Source organism: Gopherus flavomarginatus, chromosome 5 (assembly GCF_025201925.1).
Source record: "Gopherus flavomarginatus isolate rGopFla2 chromosome 5, rGopFla2.mat.asm, whole genome shotgun sequence".
NCBI lineage: Eukaryota > Metazoa > Chordata > Testudines > Testudinidae > Gopherus > Gopherus flavomarginatus.
In genome coordinates this window covers 97,125,139-97,142,620 of record NC_066621.1, presented here as the reverse complement: position 1 = coordinate 97,142,620, position 17,482 = coordinate 97,125,139, and the positions used below count along the sequence as shown (strand labels likewise).

Below are 17,482 nucleotides of genomic sequence, written 5' to 3'. Positions count from 1 at the left end.
TGCAAAAAAGGTCTTAAGTTTGAAGCAGACTTCCTCATCTTGCTGTTGTATGGACGCAGGTAGACACAGATCATTACTTCCCCTATCACAGTTGGAAAGCCCGGGGACATTTCCTTGTGCACATCTGTTTACTTGCACTAATCTATGATGATCTTCTGTAGCCTAAGTTGAGAGGATGTTTAAAACTATGACCAAAGGAGCAAATTACTTCTCAGTGGTTTCACCCTCTTGTAAAATCTTTGGTAGGGTTGAAGCTCCTGGCATCAGCCAGTCGGGACAGACTGATCCACATCTTGGATGCTGGGAAGGAGTACAGCCTGCAGCAGACACTAGATGAGCATTCATCTTCCATCACAGCTGTGAAGTTTGCAGGTAAGAGATCCAGTACTCCCTTCTGTACTGGCGGGAGTGAGATCCCAAGAACAGCAGCAGGAATACTGCTCCTCTCATATCACAGCTGTGAAGTTCGCAGGTAGATAAGTTTAATCTTTTAATCACATGGACAGATCAGGCTACCTTTTTCCTCCCCTTCCATAACTAGAAAGGTCAAAATCACCTTATCCTTTCCCTCCATATTTCTTGGAGAGTCACATTCTCTAATGATCTTATTTTTATTTTATTTTTTTTTAAACCCATCTCAAATGCCTACAACCCACTCCTGTTCTCCTGGCTGAGAGAGACTGGGTTGAGGCTCTGTTCAAAATATAGCAGTGCCAGCATTAATTGGCCTAGAATGTAGGGCAGGTGGTCACTGTGGGGGAATGGAGTACCTTGCGCTGCTCAGCAGCACAGCGTTGTGCCTTCACAACTCTCTTAGTTACTGATGGCTGGAGGAGTGGCAGGCAGGGACTGAAAAGTGTACTTGAGTCTCTCAGATGGCAGGGCAGCGCAGTGCACTAACCGATGACCACCATGTCAGCCCTGTGGCCAGGTTCAACTCTGGTGCATGTGGGTACAATTTCATTGACGCTGAAGTTATGTCCATTTTCTACCAGGACTGAATGTGGCCCCTTTAACTAAATTTGGAAAGATTGTCATTTTCTTCACACTGAGCAGAAAGCAAATTCTAGGCTCTACAGTTGGTTTCTAAGGAGGTTATTTTTTGGCAGTGCAGGAAAGTCTGGTCTTTCAAAGGCAAAAATGGAAGTGGCAATAAGAGAGACACCGTAAATAGGATTGTCAGTTAATGCAGCATATGTTTATGGCAGGGGATGGACAAACTTTTTTTGGCTTGAGGGCCACATCAGGTTCCCAAACTGTATGGCGGTCTGGGTAGGGAAGGCTGTGCATCCCCAAAGAGCCTGGCCTGAGCCCCCTATCCGCCCCCTCCCACTTCCCGCTCCCTGACTGCCCCCCTCAGAACTGCTGACCCATCCAACCACCTCCTTCCGGGACCCCTCACCCCTAACTGCCCTTCCTGAGACCCCACCCCCTATCCAATCCCCCTGTTCCCTGACTGCCCCCTTAACCCGTATCCTCACCCCTGCCCCCTGACAGGCCTCCCGGGACTCCCATGCCTATCCAGCCGCCCCTATTCCCTGACTGCCCCCCATCCCCAAGAACCTCTGCCCCATCCAACTTGCTCTCTGTCCCCTGACTGCCCCCTGGGACCCTCTGCCCCTTATCCAACCCCCTGCTTCCTGCCCCCTTACTATGCTGCTCAGAGCCCGGCTGGAGCCAGCCCCACTGCCGTGGTGCCTGACAGGAGCTCACAGCCCCACTGCCCAGAGCACTAGTGGTATGGCTAGCTGAGGCTGCGGGGTGGGGGGGACAGCAGGGGAGGGGTCAGGGGCTAGCCTCCCCAGCTGGGAGCTGAAGGGCCGGGCAGGATGGTCCCACAGGCCATAGTTTGCCCACCTCTGGTTTGTGGGCTGTTCTCAGCTCCTCAGCAGCACAGAGCTACATTTTCCACCCATATCGGAAGGGAGTGCTGTAGCATCCAGAGAATAAGGGCACTACAATGATGCTGAAGTGTTGAGGGACATTGCAGAATCAAATATCTACCTGCTGTGTGATGGATCTGCTTGCTCACTGAGGCCTATGTGGAATTCATTGTGGGTGCCTCTGGGCTCGTGGTGGTGGAGACTGTTCCTTCTCTAGGAAAGAGAAGGCTTCTGCAGTTCTGTGCCTGTCCTGCAGGGCTGATGTACAGGAACAGAGGGCAGGTATAGGCAAGTAGGAATGGGGTAAATAGAACATAATCTCCTCCGTTGCTTGTTGGGTTCCTGTTCATTTGTTTTTTTTCTCTCTTCTAGCCAACGATGGGAAGGTGCGAATGATCAGCTGTGGAGCGGATAAGAGTGTCTATTTCCGCACTGCACAGAAGGTAACTTAGTTATAGTCATCATATGCTTCTCTATAACCGCTGCACTGAGGAGCTCCTTCAAGGAATGGTGTGGGAGCAGTGTTTGTTGCTATTCCAGTCCCAGTCTCTCCTAATGTGACAATGTAGGCGATTGTTAAATGTGCTAACCACAAGGAAGTGCACAGCTGCTCCAGTCCCAGCTTCTCCTAGCAGCAGTCACTGTAAGGAATGGTTAGGGAACCCATTCCTCTTCCCAGCAGAAGTCATTGTAGGAAATGGTGCAAGAGCATTGGATGTGGGAAGAACTTCATTGCACCTCCAATCATCGCCTCTCCCAGCAGGAGTCACCATCGGGTGTGGTTTGCTTGTGCGGGCTAGCTGCTTGGGAGGAAGTCATGCACATTTAAAAGATCGTTATGACTGGTTCACTACTTGGCTTTCACTAATTTTTAACCCCTGTGCTCAGACGGGCGACGGGGTCCGATTTACCCGGACACACCACGTTGTTAGGAAGACTACTTTGTATGACATGGATGTTGACCCCAGCTGGAAATATGCTGCTATTGGCTGTCAAGACCGTAACATCAGGTTGGTTCATATGTGGTTGGATTTTGGTGTGCTCCTAGAATTTGGGCAGTGATAGGTGGTCTGGGTTGCACTGCTGCTTAAATGGAAGCTCTGCTCTCCTACCCCTAAATATAACCTGCCTTTTAATGAATGGGCCACAGCCATAGGTACTGGAACTAGGAGTGCTGGGAGTGCTGCTGCACCCCTGGCTTGAAGTGGTTTCCATCATATACTACAGGGTTTACAGTTTGGTTCAATAGCTCTCAGCACGCCCCTCCTTGTACAAATTGTTCCAGCATCCCTAGTCACAGCTGTCTTACTGCTGGGACAGCTGAGTAGAGTTTCGTTAGTGCCACTCGTAATATATGGCCAATAGCTCTCATTAAGTGCTGGAAGGTTCATTTCCCTCTCTTCTGATTGCTCCAGGCTCTTCACTTTACCAGTATGAGAATCAAGAAAGAGTGTTAATTCAAACCCAGGTCTTTGACTTGGTACTGAATAATGTGATCTTTGGGCCACCGTCCTAGCTCCCAGGCTGTTTCTTTAACCACTTAATTCATGTATCAGAGGGGTAGCCGTGTTAGTCTGGATCTGTAAAAGCAGCAAAGAATCCTGTGGCACCTTATAGACTAACAGACGTTTTGGAGCATGAGCTATCGTGGGTGAATACCCACTTCCTCAGATGCAACAGGAGATGCCTGCATCTGAGGAAGTGGGTATTCACCCACGATAGCTCATGCTCCAAAACGTCTGTTAGTCTATAAGGTGCCACAGGATTCTTTGCCACTTAATTCATAAAGCTCATAATCATTGATGGCCAACATAGTGCTTCCCTTGAAGTGGCCACCTGCCCTACATACTGCCGCTCCATTCCATACAGTGACTGTGCAGGGAGGCCTGTCATGGAGAGGGGGAAGGGAGGTTTGTGAGAAGAAACCGAGAACCATGCATGGATGTGATGAGTTCTGGCTTGTGTCACCTTCAGGATTTTCAACATAAGCAGTGGGAAGCAGAAGAAGCTGTACAAGGGATCCCAAGGTGAAGATGGCACCCTCATTAAAGTAAGAGCTCCAGAAATTCAAGCATAACACCCCTCCATCCCCGTGAGTCGTCCCCTCCACCCCCCCACATACACTTGTTCTCTTTCTTTTCCTGGCTCTTCGGAGCTGAATCTAGTACTCCGGAAAGTGACGGATGGATGCAGAATATTTTGGTGTGAACTTTTTCCCTCTAAAGTGCTAATGTGGACTATAGATAGCATTTATTAATGAATTTCTTGCTGTTTGATATCTAGTACCTATTAAAAACTGCCTATCCTAGTCTCTGGCTACCTAAGACATTCATTTACAAATTCATCTGTGTCCAAGACAAATACTCAGGCAGCAGCTACTCCTCACCCCATGTGCATAAAACAATTAGCTAATGGTGAAATCCAATTCAAAGATCCTTCCCAGCACCTACCCACCAATACTAGCTCTTATCATGCCCCACCCACAGTCTGGGTAAATACAGATGGTCTAATTCAGTCCAAAGTGGGGATAAATGAATATATGTTTGTTTAATCTCTCTCATTGTATTTCAAGTGATACACTGGGCCAAATTCTCTGCAGATCTAAATTAACCACACTCCATTGAATTCAATGCACCTGCACCAATATACATCAGAAGAGAATTTGGCCTATGTGGTGCTTCTTACAAGAACCAAAGGCATTTGCTCCTGTTGGCTCTGGAGGCACTTGCCAGCAGTGTCATACTACATACAAGGCAGTCTTTGGACTCCTGCCTTGGCTCTGTTTTTCCTTGCAGTCCTTGGCCATTGCTGAGACTTCTGGATGCAACTGCTTTTTCCCCAAGCTCCATTTGGAACGAGCTCATTCCAGCCCTTGTGTTTATTTGCTTTACGATTACATGCTGCAGCTGCTGGCATTCAAGGTTTATGAGAAATTTGTGAAACCAAGGAAATGAGAGGGTGCTGCCAAGGAAGAGATCTTCAGACAAATGGGAGGCTTAGGGATAGATTAAACCCAGCCATGCTCCTGCTGAAACACCCTGCTATCCTGAGGGACTTGGAACGCCTCTAGAGTCCAGTGCTGTGTAGGCAGGTTCTGTGCATGCTGGTCTGTGCACCTCCACCCAATACACCTCCACCTTGGGATACCATGCCCACTTGTTTCCTAGCCCTGTGCCTCTCCTGACAAATGGGGTGCCTCCATATTCACCTTTTTCTGCTTTTGTTCACATAGGTAATTACACTTTATCTGCAATTACTCTAGTTTCCCCTTCCCTACTACACTTACAAACCAAGGCATCAATAATGAAAAATGGCTGCTCTGTCTTATTAGGTGCTCAATTCTTTGCAACCCCAAACAATGAAATATTACTGATGTTGGGTTTTTGTTTCTTTGTTCGTGTTTAAATATGCAGCATGTATTTGCTTTGGCTGACCTGGAGGGAGCACTGTACTACTGAGCACTAGTAGAGTATAGCAGCATAAGGAGTTTTCCGTTTTTCAGCCCGTTCTGTACTTTTTAGAGGGTAACTGAGTAACCAGGCAGTTGTGCTTGGCTCTGGAATTTAAACATGTTTGATGTCTGAGATCATATATAGATTGGAATTTTAAAAGAGAACCCCATGAAAAATACATCGACCAAACCAGAATAACCAAAATCATTACCAGTAGTTAAAAAAACACAACCTCCCCCAAACCAAGACTTTTGTACTTTTGCTTCTCTAAAGTTTGTCAAAGCATGCATGTAGTAACAGCTCCAGAACCGAGAATGCAGAGAGGGTAACATAGCAAATGGAGAAGTACAGCAGTTGACATATTGAAAGTCATTTGAGGTATTTTTATCACATTGCTTTTTATCAGGCAATATGGAATTGTGGAAACTGGAGGTTTGATGGTGATATCAGCTAGCACAAGTTGCCAACAGCACTAAACTTATGGCTCGTTTCCATATTGAAGGCTTGGATCTTGGGTGTTGGAGAGATTTGGTATTTTATGTAACTTTCCTAACTATAATTTCTGGGCCTGGGATAGGCTTAAACCTTAAAGGAACCAGGATCAACCAAAAATAGTGGATCCCAATTCCAGTAATTAAAGGAGGTTGGTGGTGGGGGCCTTCAGAGACAATCAACTTTAGTCTTAGATTGAGTTTGGGGTGTTGTGGGGGATTTTGGCATTTGGGAAGTAGGCTAGATGTAATTCTTGGGAGAGTTTTGACAATTGGTTGATCACAGGATGACTATGAGCCACCAATGTGATATGGCTGTGAAAAAAGGTAACGTGGTTTTAGGATGCATCAGGCAAGGTATTTCCAGCAAAGATAAGGAGGTGTTAGTACCGTTATACAAGGCACTGGTGAGACCTCATCTGGAATACTGTGTGCAGTTCTGGTCTCCCATGTTTAAGAAGGATGAATTCAAACTGGAACAAGTACAGAGAAGGGCTACTAGGATGATCCGAGGAATGGAAAACCTGTCATATGAAAGGAGACTCAAAGAGCTTGGCTTGTTTAGCCTAACCAAAAGAAGGTTGAGGGGGGATGTGATTGCTCTTTATAAATCTATCAGAGGGATAAATATTAGGGAGGGAGAGGAATTATTTAAGCTTAGTACCAATGTGGACACAAGATCAAATGGATATAAACTGGACACTAGGAAGTTTAGACTTGAAATTAGACGAAGGTTTCTAACCATTAAAGGAGTGAAATTCTGGAACAGCCTTCCAAGGGGAGTAGTAGGGGCAAAAGACATATCTGGCTTTAAGACTAAATTTATGGAGGTACGATGGGATAGCCTAATTTTGGCAATTAATTTGGCAACTGATCTTTGATTATCAGCAGGTAAGTATGCCGAGTGGTCTGTGATGGGATGTTAGATGGGGTGGGATCTGAGTTACGACAGAGAATTCTTTCCTGGGTGCTGGCTGGTGAGTCTTGCCCACATGCTCAGGGTTTAACTGATCGCCATATTTGGGGTCGGGAAGGAATTTTCCTCCAGGGCAAATTGGCAGAGGCCCTGGAGGTTTTTCGCCTTCCTCTGCAGCATGGGGCACGGGTTACTTGCTGGAGGATTCTCTGCAGCTTGAGGTCTTCAAACCACAATTTGAGGACTTCAGTAACTCAGACATAGGTTAGGGGTTTGTTGCAGGAGTGGATGGGTGAGATTCTGTGGCCTGCATTGTGCAGGAGGTCAGACTAGATGATTATAATGGTCCCTTCTGACCTTAAAGTCTATGAGTCTAAGTGGGTTGGGTTGGGGGCTTGTCATACGGTGGCTGGATGGTTTAGTGGCTGAGTAGGGGCATGGGTGAGAGTCATGTTATCTATAATTACTATAATGTTGGTGTATAACTGGTTAAAAGACTACGCAAAGAGTGGTTATCAATGGTTTGCTGTCAAAGTGAAAGGAAGTATTTAGTGGGGTCCCATGGGGATCTGTCCTGGGTCTGATATTATTGAATATTTTTAATGATGACTTGGATAATGGAGTGGAGACTATACTTACAAAATTGCAGTTGACTCCAATCTGGGAGGTATTGCAAGCACTTTGGAGAACAGGATTAGAATTCAAAATGATGACCAATTGGAGAATTGGTCTGAAATCAGTGAGATAAAAAACAAAGAGAGTAAAAACAAGTGTAAATTACTAAAGATAGGAAAGAGAAATCAAATGCACATTGCAAAATGGGGAATAACTGGCTTGATGGTAGTACTGCTGAAAAGGATCTGGGCATTATAGTGGATCACATATTGAATATGAATCAACAATGTGATACAGTTGTGGAAAAAGGCAAATATTCTGGGGTGTGTTAACAGGAGTGTGGTATGTGAGAAGTGGGAGGTATTGTCCTGCTGTATTTGGCATTGGTGAGTCCTCACCTGGAGTACCGTGACCACTTCTGGATGCCACACTTTCAGAAAGATGTGAATAGATTGGAGAGAGTCCAGGGGAGAGCAACAAAAATGTTACAAGGTTTAGAAAACCTGACCTGTGAGAAATGGTTTAAAAAAACTGGGCATGTTTAGTCTTGAGAAAAGAAGATTGAGGGAAGACCTGATAAGTCTTCAAATATGTTAAGTGCTGTTAATGAGAGCATGATGATCAATTGTTCTCTGTGTCCACTGAAGGTAGGCGAAGAAATAATGGGCTTAATCTGTGGCAGGGGAGATTTAGGTTAGATATTAAGAGAAACTTTCTATCTCTGTGGATAGTTAAGTGCTGGAATAGGCTTCCAAGTGAGGTTGTGGAATCCGTGGTGTTGGAGGTTTTAAATAACATGTTTGCTAGCATCTGTCTAGTTTTACTTGGCCTACCTCAGCTCAGGGAACTAGATGAAAACCATTTCAAGATAGTGGGTGCAGCAGGACCGCCAGCACCCCTAGTTCCAGCACCTATGCTGATGCCCTTTTGGAGTACAGGGCTTAAAGTGACTCTAAACCTTTCTTTCTGTGGTGGGTGTGCCCCTCTTTCTGGCATTCTGGGCGTTTCTTGTGCATCTGTCTAAGGTACTTTCTCACCAGCCCTTTCTGCCTCCTGTACTCCTCAACCAGGTGCAGACTGATCCCTCGGGTCTCTACATTGCAACTAGCTGCTCTGACAAGAACCTCTCCATCTTTGATTTCTACTCCGGCGAGTGTGTGGCCACAATGTATGGGCACTCAGGTGAGTTACAGAAGCTTCAGCAAGTGCCTTTTTAGCTGCAGGTTATACTGTGGCATGTAGTGCTGGTCAACATTTTTTCTGACGTTTGAATGAAACTTTTAATTGGTGATGCAATTTTCAATTAAAACACAAACCAAAAAGCCCACCTTGGAAATGTTTGGGTTCTTTTGACCAGGAGTAGAGCTGGCTGAAATTTTGACAATCAAAAATATTTATTGAAATTTCAACTTTTATTTAAAAAATCTCATAAAAATTCTGTAAAACATTTTACTGTTTATCAGCCACTTCAAGTGGACTATAAACCAGCCACTCCTTTTCCAGGGAATCATAAGCCTCTCTATAATGCATCTCAACAGTACCCCGAAAGATCGCTTTCCAAGGTGGGCAGATTGCTCATTCTTCATGTTCATTCAGGTGTGGGCTTTCTCACATTATTATACATCAATAAATTTTAATTCTGACCTAGAGGGACCACCTAGATGTGTATCTCTGCTCCATGCAAACATGCTGGATCTGATCATTATTTGAGTACAGAGCTGAGTCCAGTTAATCTATTTTGCCAATGATCTGTGCTGCGCAGTGGCATGTTTCAAGAGGCGCTGTTCTTCTGTTCTGTTTTACACAGAGATTGTAACTGGGATGAAGTTCAGTAACGACTGCAAACACCTGATCTCTGTCTCTGGTGACAGGTAAGCCCGGGGTTTGCTGTTGGGATATTAACTCCCTCTCCTCCTTCAGTAGAGTGTCAGTCTGTGGTTTTGTGCCATTTCATGCAGGAGTTAAACGACCTCTGCAAAGCAGGCGGAGCACACACGTTCATGGCATCGCAATTTGTGATGGGTGTGTTGTGATGTCCAAAACAATCTCTGTGCTTCCTGGATCCCAAATAGGTGCTGCACAATCCAGGAAGTCTTAGCAGGTAGAGCTGTGGAGAAGATTGGAGCTGAGTAGCTGGCAGGGCAGGATTATGCAGAGCTTTGTGTCCCTAAAGTCTGTGATGTTGCCCATGAGTTATCTAAACGTTTGACCTGCCCTGATACTTCATGAACAGGCTGGGTCTGCTTTCTCAGTTGTAATTCATGCTGTTGATGTCACATCCAGGAATTATAACAGTTGTTACTGTGTGTGAGAGAGAGAGCTGCCCTGTGAAGAGATGCAGCTGGCCAGCCCAAGGGTGCCTTAGCTTCTGGCTGCAGCATCTCACAACTTTGACTCTGCTGTTTAAAAAACTAGCTAGGGAGTTGCCATTGTTCAGGAGAAGTCTGTGTAAATGTGTATGGTTTCAATAACTGGGAACAATGTTCCTGAATCTAGTCACCAGTAGGGCTGGCCACAAAACTTCTCCATTTTGCAAAACATTCTGAGGTTTTGAAATTTGTTTTCATTCTCCTGTGGAACCAAAATGAAATATTTTTTTGATTTTTTTTTTTCCATGGAAAAAATTTGAGTGAGTGAGTCAGACAGACACAAATGCCCACCCCAACTCCAGAATAGGGCACTTCCCTGGGAGATGCAGGTTCAAGTTCCCAGTCCAAATCTGGTAGAGCAAGGACTTGAACCTGAGTCTCCCACATCTCAGGTGAGAGTCCCAACTACCAGAAATTCCACTGAGGATCTGAGAAACTTTCCTAATGAAATTTTTGTTGAAACCAATATGTTTCTATGGGGAAAAGTTTTGTCAACATTTTTTCAACCTAATCACTAGTACATAGAAGTACCAAGATTATTTTATAGGATTGTGTTACCCTAATGGTGTCTACATGAGGCTACACTCAAGGACAATTTGGAAACTTCAGGTTGTGTAGAATGGGGCTCCCCTCTTAGCAGTGTTTCTTGCATCTTTCTTGCTTGTTACATCTATGCTCCGTAGACTGTACTGGCTTCAGTTCATTTTCAGGTGCATCTTAATGTGTGTTTGGATCCTGTGTAAACTTTGGGGAAATTTTAAACTAGATCCAAACTTCGTAGGCTGGGCTCCTCTCTACAGAGCTTGTACTAGATCATAACCGTACATAACTAAGTGTAACATATAGTGCTGTCACTTTAAAACTATGTCCAACTTGTGCCTCCAGAAAAATCATGGGGCTCCAGTGCTTGCAGTGGTGGTTGCAAGCTCCTCTGATTTGAAATACCAAGAAAAGGATTTTTTAAAAAAAAGTCATAGTTGAACAGTTCAAAGCAAATGCCTTTGTAGCCTGGAAGAGGAGGCTGCAACCACCACCTTGGAATACCAGTTTGCTGGCATTTGATGAGGTTTAGGAACCCTACTAAATCCTGTTTGGGGCCAAAAGGAGTGCAGCCCTTTGGTAATGACAGTACCATTACTTCCCTGTTTCTACCTCGGTATGATTAGACCCAGTGGATTAGTTGGGGACAGGCGGGGAAGGAAATCATTCAGCACTGAGAAGAGGTTGAACATCAGTGGACATGCCGTGAGGATAGGATGCTCCCCAACCTGAGGAGCTCTGTAGTTTTTTGTGTTTTTAAAGGTGTTTTTTTTAGCACTTACGGCCATAACAAAATTTAGCAAATAAACAAAATCTATGTCCCCAGAAGAGGGGCTTCAAAGCATCTTTTGTCAATAGAAAAGTCTCTCCAGCCAGAGAGCCTGCATGTGGTCAGGCCTGTGGTGGGATAAGAGATTCCCTAAATGTCTGTCTCCAAAGTACCATGCATTCTAGTTGTGCCCACTGGGCTCTCTTTTCCCTTTAGGTTGGCTCCCAAAACCAGAAAAGAAATTCTTAGCCTCACTGATGGAGAATATTAATAACTCTGGACTGACAGGAAACTTAACTTGTTCACTCTTTCCCCACTTCCAGCTGTATCTTCATTTGGCGCCTGAGTTCTGAGATGACCATCAGCATGCGACAACGGCTAGCTGACATGAAGCAAAGAGGGAAGCAGGTGGAGAAATCACCACCACACAAGACAGCTGGACTTATCAGGTAAGAGGTGAGGGGTGCAAAGAGGGAGAACAGTTGGTGGGGCTAGATATTAGTTTGTGTGGGCCATTTAAAGGTGGACTTGGGTTAACTGCAGGAGGTTGTTATCCCTCATCAAGAGTGTTTTTTCAGCTTCTCTTCCTTTTGTTGTTTGTTGGCTTTGCACTGGTTTCTTTTGCTGCTTGTTCTGCATCTCTGCATTTTTGGATTTAAAACCTGTCTCTATGATCTAATGGCAGGGTACATCCAGCATCGCTTCATTCTGTGTTGTAATCTGTACTGAATGTCACAGCTCTTTAATTAATGCTGAACATGGTGTCAGAAATCTACTTTTCAAAGCAATACTGAGACAGGAACATAACATCCTGTCAAGGAGAACTTGGTAATTTATGGCTAGAGATCTCTGGGTCTATGTTAAAAATCCACCCTGTCAAAAACTGGCAGCTAGATTTATGCGAAGTATGCACTGAAAAATACCTGCCATTTATATGTTTTTTGCAGTGTTGATTTTTTTTTTTTTTTTGTGTGAAAAGCACTGGCAGGTCCCAACAATGAACACAGCAGATCTTTAACTTAGTCCCAGGAGTGGAGGTTTCAGAGAAGGTCACTTTTTAAAAAAAATATAATTCCAAGGGAATGACTTTTGCTGGCTAGTCAGATTTTTTTGTTGCTCTTACAGTAAACAAAACATGTCTAAAAATAAACCGCACAAACTGGAAACTCTGGAATAGATCTAAATTTATCCAGTGATCCTCCTCTGAACAATGGTACTCAAGTACTGAGCTCTGAGTTTCAAACAGAACAAACTCAGCTGGGAGGACTGGCTGGGCTTTTAGGGCCGTGGATCAGTTCAGTGTAAAATATGTGGCTTTATATGCTGACATTAATTTGGGAGAGGGGGGTGGAGGAGGGAAATATCTGCAGCCCTGAGCAGGCTCACATGGTATCAAAATGAGAACTGGATCCATAAATATTTTTCGGTTTTCCCTCCTTTTCCTCCTCAAATGACTTTTGAGTTAAAATCTGGATGTAAAAGTGCCAAAGTGATGAAGGTCTTGCCAGACTGGTGGTTTGAAAGAATTACAAGAACCTTCCCCTCCCTTTGGGGAGCAGAGTCTGCAGGAGGAAAGTCTGTGTGCATAGTTTCACTGTGCATGGACTAAGGTTTCCTTTCCTTGAAGTATCTCCTGTCCGATATGCATGCAATAATTATTCTGGGATGCCTCAATATTGAGCCATGAAGCAGCCTTTTCTAGCCAAAATGCTAGAGCTGTAAAGCAATGTGCTTTTTATAGCAGACTCTCCATCATTCCAGCAGCTGCAACTTTGCCTTATTGAGGCGCAGTCTGTGACGGACGCTCCCAGTTTCATTTGGCACTAGGTGAGACTTGTCTCTGTCACATTCTCTTGCTGGAGGCTTGAATGGGTGCCACACCAGCACAAGCAATTTGGAAAACTTGTTTGGTGACCTCTTTGCTAGTCTGGAACACTTTAGGTTGGTCAGCTTAAAGCTTGTTTTCAGTTTCGACCTGTCACTGTGGTCACTGGATGTCGGCAGACAGTTCCAGAGCATTTTGGATTGCTGGCTGAATTTGAAGGAATAGCCGATTTGGTCTGGAGCAGAAGAACTGAGGATCTTGAGTAAGAGTCCATGTTTTATAGATGTGTAATATCTGCTTTTGTTTTGCCTTCAGAATCTGTGCATAAGCCGCTCTATAGAATTGGGTTGCTTCTTGAGGTGTAAGAGTATTATATTGTGAGTGGTCTAGGTATAAGGTCCACAGAAGCATTAAGATGCTCCATCCCCAGAAATATGTATTTATTTTGTGAGGCTCCTTTCAGAGCTGTATTGTTTACAGTTTCAGTAGGAAGCAAGGGAGGTGATCTGCTTCACCAGCTAATTGGTGCAATGCCTTCATGTTCTGAGTGTGTCCCAAGGTGGATGAGCAAAAAAAGAGAGCTTCAGAAAGTTGGAGAAGCGAGAGCACTGATTAGGCAGTGGGGAACTGAAGATTTATAATCCAAAATAATGCCGTGTCTATCCAGCTGTGACTGTCAGTGTGTGGACTGGCCTCACTGACTATTGTCCTGGAATCTTATTGTTCTGCACCCCACCTTATGTAATAATGAATTCCTTTGAGCCATTTTATTTTTATGCTGCTGCTGTTTTCTCCAGTGCATGCAATATCTCTCTGGGTTCTGCTTCTAGGCATGAGAATTGCTGATGTGTTCTCTCCATTTAACTTGAGCTGTTTGTTTGTTTGGGAGAATGTAGCACGTGCTCATTTCATATCGCTGGTGCATTATGGGCTTTTCTGAGATATTTTTGTTTTTCATACTAGGAGTTGCATAGAGGTTTATAATATAATTTTGATTGTTGGTGCGAACACACTGTTTTATTGTTTGGAAAGCACTTGGTTCCAAGTTATTTCGAAGAGAGGTTTCACACTGATCTCACTGTGGAAAGTTTCAGGGACTATAGATGCATGGGTTAGCAGAGTGTATTTTTAAATCCCCTTTTTGTATGATTTTATTGAAGCTCTATCTTTAATAGCAGGAGATAAACTTGATTTAATTTTGGCTAGTGCTTCTAAAAGCAGTGTAAAGAGTTTGTATGTGCTCTAGAGAAGCACTGTTTGTCCTTGGATTTATTCTAAATTGATGACCCCTTGTCAAATGTTTGATGAGGCAGTGGTCCATTCCAGGAAAGCTGGGTATTTCCTGTGGCTGGGAATGTGACTGGCATTTGATGTAAAATGAAGACTGGGGCCTGATTCACTACTGTTACTCCAGTTTTACACCAGTACAACTCCATTTCAATCATTACCATTGTGATAATTACAAAGGCGTGTGCTTTCAACCCACAGACCTTTTGAGAGAGGAAGTATAGAACTGCCAGTATGTTCTGCATCCATCACCTCTTAGAGTGTTATAACAGGATTAATATGTCCTTGAGCTCTGAGGGGGCAAGCAGCACAGGTGCAGTGTTAGAACATTTGTAAATGTGTCTGTTATAAGAACACTGACTGTTCTTAGATTCCCTCCCCCACATCCTTTAAGTATGAATTAACTTCAGAACACAAAATGGCATAGTTACAATGATGTATTAATTATATGGCATTTTGCAGACCAAAGACTATGTCTCTACCCAAGGGAGCTTATAATTGAAGCCCCAATCCTGTAACTAGCCCTGAGTTGGTGGATTTCTACAGCTGCAGGGAGCCCCATTAACATCAGTGGGACTTCAGATGGGCACAGGGCCACCCCCAGGGAAGGAGTTGATGCATGATCAGGACTAGGGTGATCAGATGTCCCGATTTTATAGGGACAGTCCTGATTTTTGGGTCTTTTTCTTATATAGGCTCCTGTACCCCCATCTCCTGTCCCGATTTTTCACACTTGCTGTCTGGTCACTCTAATCAGGACCCAAGATCAGGTGATAATTTGAGAGAAGGTAAATGCTGATTTGAGGGGAGCAAGGGAGCAGAGCAAGAGTTGAAGACAATAAAATAATGTGGTGATTTAAGTGAGTAACACATGTATCTTGAGATTTGTTTTTACTGTTACTTAGCAAGGAAAACTAGGGTTCATATAGGGCTGCTGGAAGAAGAGTGGGAGGAGGATCAGGAAGAGGGTTCCAAGTTCATGGAAGAAGGCATGGAGAGCAAAATGGGTGAAGGAAATAAAGGTTGTGATTCGGTGTGTGGTTTGGACAAGTAAAATAGACATTACAGGGTATAATTTTTCCAAAGCACTCAAATGACTTGGGAGCCTATGTCTTGTTTTAAAAGCACCTAAACTTCAAGTCAGTGAGACCTGGGTGCTTTAGAAAATATTACTTACAGTGACCAGGCATAGGAGTATATTTTGAAGAACACACGTGGCCACATAAAGGTGGGCACAGAGAAGGGTGTCCAGAGTGAGGTTTATTGTGATAATGTGGGACCAAGACCTAAAGTTGCATTAGACAGAGCCAAACTGATAAAGTGTTTGATAGCTTGTGTGCAGTTTGCATTGACCTCTCTCATGGTCCTAAAATTTTGTTTACATCCCACTATTCAGTTCTTCTGAAAAGGCTTGAATATGTCCTTTCTTTCCCTACTAATTTTGTCAGTCCATATTTGTCAAATGGAGACCTTCTTTTGCTGTACCTTTCTGTGTGTAAATTGCATCCATTCTGGTTGATCTGCTAGCCCTTCCCCACTCCCACCAGCTCCAGTATGCCCAAGAATCTCCCAAAAGGTAGTTGTGACTTGACACACAGTATAATCAATGAAGTTTGAAATATCTGACTAGTAATGTTATTAAAAAACCTGATTAAACAAAATAATACCAACAAAACCCTTGATGGACCAAACAGAAAAACCACCATCAAACTTACCAGTGCATCAAAGGTAGCATTGTTTCCTGTGGTTTATACCAAAATACACAATTTTTTAAATATACAGGATAGCCAATTGGGATATGTCTACACTGCAGCTGGGAGCAGGTCTCCAGCCTGTCTGGACAGACTCCTGCTGGTGAGGCGTGAGCTAGCATGCTAAAACTAGCAATGTGGATGTTCTGGCTCAGGCTGGAGCTTGGACTCTTAAGCCCACCCAACCCACTAGCCTTCAGAGCCCAGACTCCCAGCCAGAACATCCACACTGCTCTTTTTAGTGCACTATGTTGAGCCCCGCTGGTGCTAGTCTCTCTCTACTCAGGCTGGGAGACTGGTGCCCAGCTGCAGTTTGGACATACACAAAAGGTGTTATAATGCATGAGTCCTGGCAGGATTTCACTGCTTAGGCACAAGAGGCACAAAGCCTTGAGAAGGACAGACTGGAGAGACATGGAGACCAATAGGAAAGATGCAGAGACTGACCAGCACAGATGGATAAATCAGAGAAGGGCAATCTGCAATTGTACCATTTTGCTGGAAGACTCTACTAAGAAAACTTTCAGTTCTATTCTGTACCCTACTCTTAAAATATTGAAAGTCATCTGAAAAGGTATGGGTAAGATCCCTCTACACTTCCATATAAAATAGAACTTAAAAGTGCCATTGTAGTACAGAGGATCCTATTTTAGTACTGCCTGAAATTTGTAAATTGCAGGAGAATTTGGTCCCTAGCCAGATGCTTCTGTATTTGATAGATGAGTTATTTTTGTCTCCTGAATGTCTTGCACTTGACACCCACCCACAGCCCTCTGTAAAGGTTGCTAATGTTACACTGGGTTCTCTTGCCCAAGGTCACAGCATGGGTGCTGTGCTAACTGATTTGTCAAAGGCTTTTAATTTATTTAATTGCACTTTTACTTCAGCCGATTTGGTTCAGCTCTAATTTGACTGAGTGGGGAAAATGTCTCTTGTGCTCATAAGTCCTTTGTTGATGGAAATTTATGCTTGGGGTGCCTCTGGGATCCATGCCAGAAATGCCTCTCTTATCCATTTTGATTAAAGATCTATCCAAGGTATGTTTGACATCCTTTAGTGTGCCCCAAGGCTGACACCACCGCATGGTGATGTTATGGTGCATGGGCCGTGCACGCGAGGTCACTGGGGTATAATAGGTTTGCATCCAGGAATCAAACTGGTCTTTCTTACAACAGTGGCCATCTGTTTCTCAAATGTCAAACTGCCATCAAAAGGAACATCTTGTGATGTTTATGTTGCAATAGAATGCTCCAACAAAGGAAATTGTTTCTCTCTCTTAAATAGGTCCTGACAATCTTGACCTTAAATTTGGCTATCTACAGTATTACTGTTGAATATTGGTTTAAATTGAAAGATGAAACTACAGTTGTATTTCGCTCAGCTCTAGTGAATGCAGTTCTATTCATGATTCTCTAACTCTTCCTAACACATGAACATGCTGGACTGCCGCTGGTCTGGTCTATTTCTTTGCACCTTTGAACGGTGGCTCAAAGTCAGGTTTTGCAGGAGGATCAGGGAAATGTTTGGAGAAATTGGTACACATTGCTAATTGTGCTGTATGATGGGTATAAAGTGGGAGTACGG

At 44.0% G+C, this 17,482-nt stretch overlaps 1 protein-coding gene across 2 annotated transcripts in view; it reads left to right on the top strand.

Annotated features, from left to right (window-relative positions):
• The window catches only part of MAPKBP1 (mitogen-activated protein kinase binding protein 1), a 133,803-nt gene that overhangs the window by 99,638 nt on the left and 16,683 nt on the right, over nucleotides 1–17,482 (top strand). For both annotated transcript variants that reach the window (XM_050954935.1, XM_050954936.1), the window contains 7 exons: nucleotides 247–372; nucleotides 2,256–2,326; nucleotides 2,772–2,893; nucleotides 3,858–3,933; nucleotides 8,428–8,539; nucleotides 9,165–9,228; nucleotides 11,359–11,484. In XM_050954935.1, coding sequence (XP_050810892.1) covers nucleotides 247–372; nucleotides 2,256–2,326; nucleotides 2,772–2,893; nucleotides 3,858–3,933; nucleotides 8,428–8,539; nucleotides 9,165–9,228; nucleotides 11,359–11,484 — 697 coding nt within the window. The remainder of the gene's footprint in view (nucleotides 1–246; nucleotides 373–2,255; nucleotides 2,327–2,771; nucleotides 2,894–3,857; nucleotides 3,934–8,427; nucleotides 8,540–9,164; nucleotides 9,229–11,358; nucleotides 11,485–17,482) is intronic.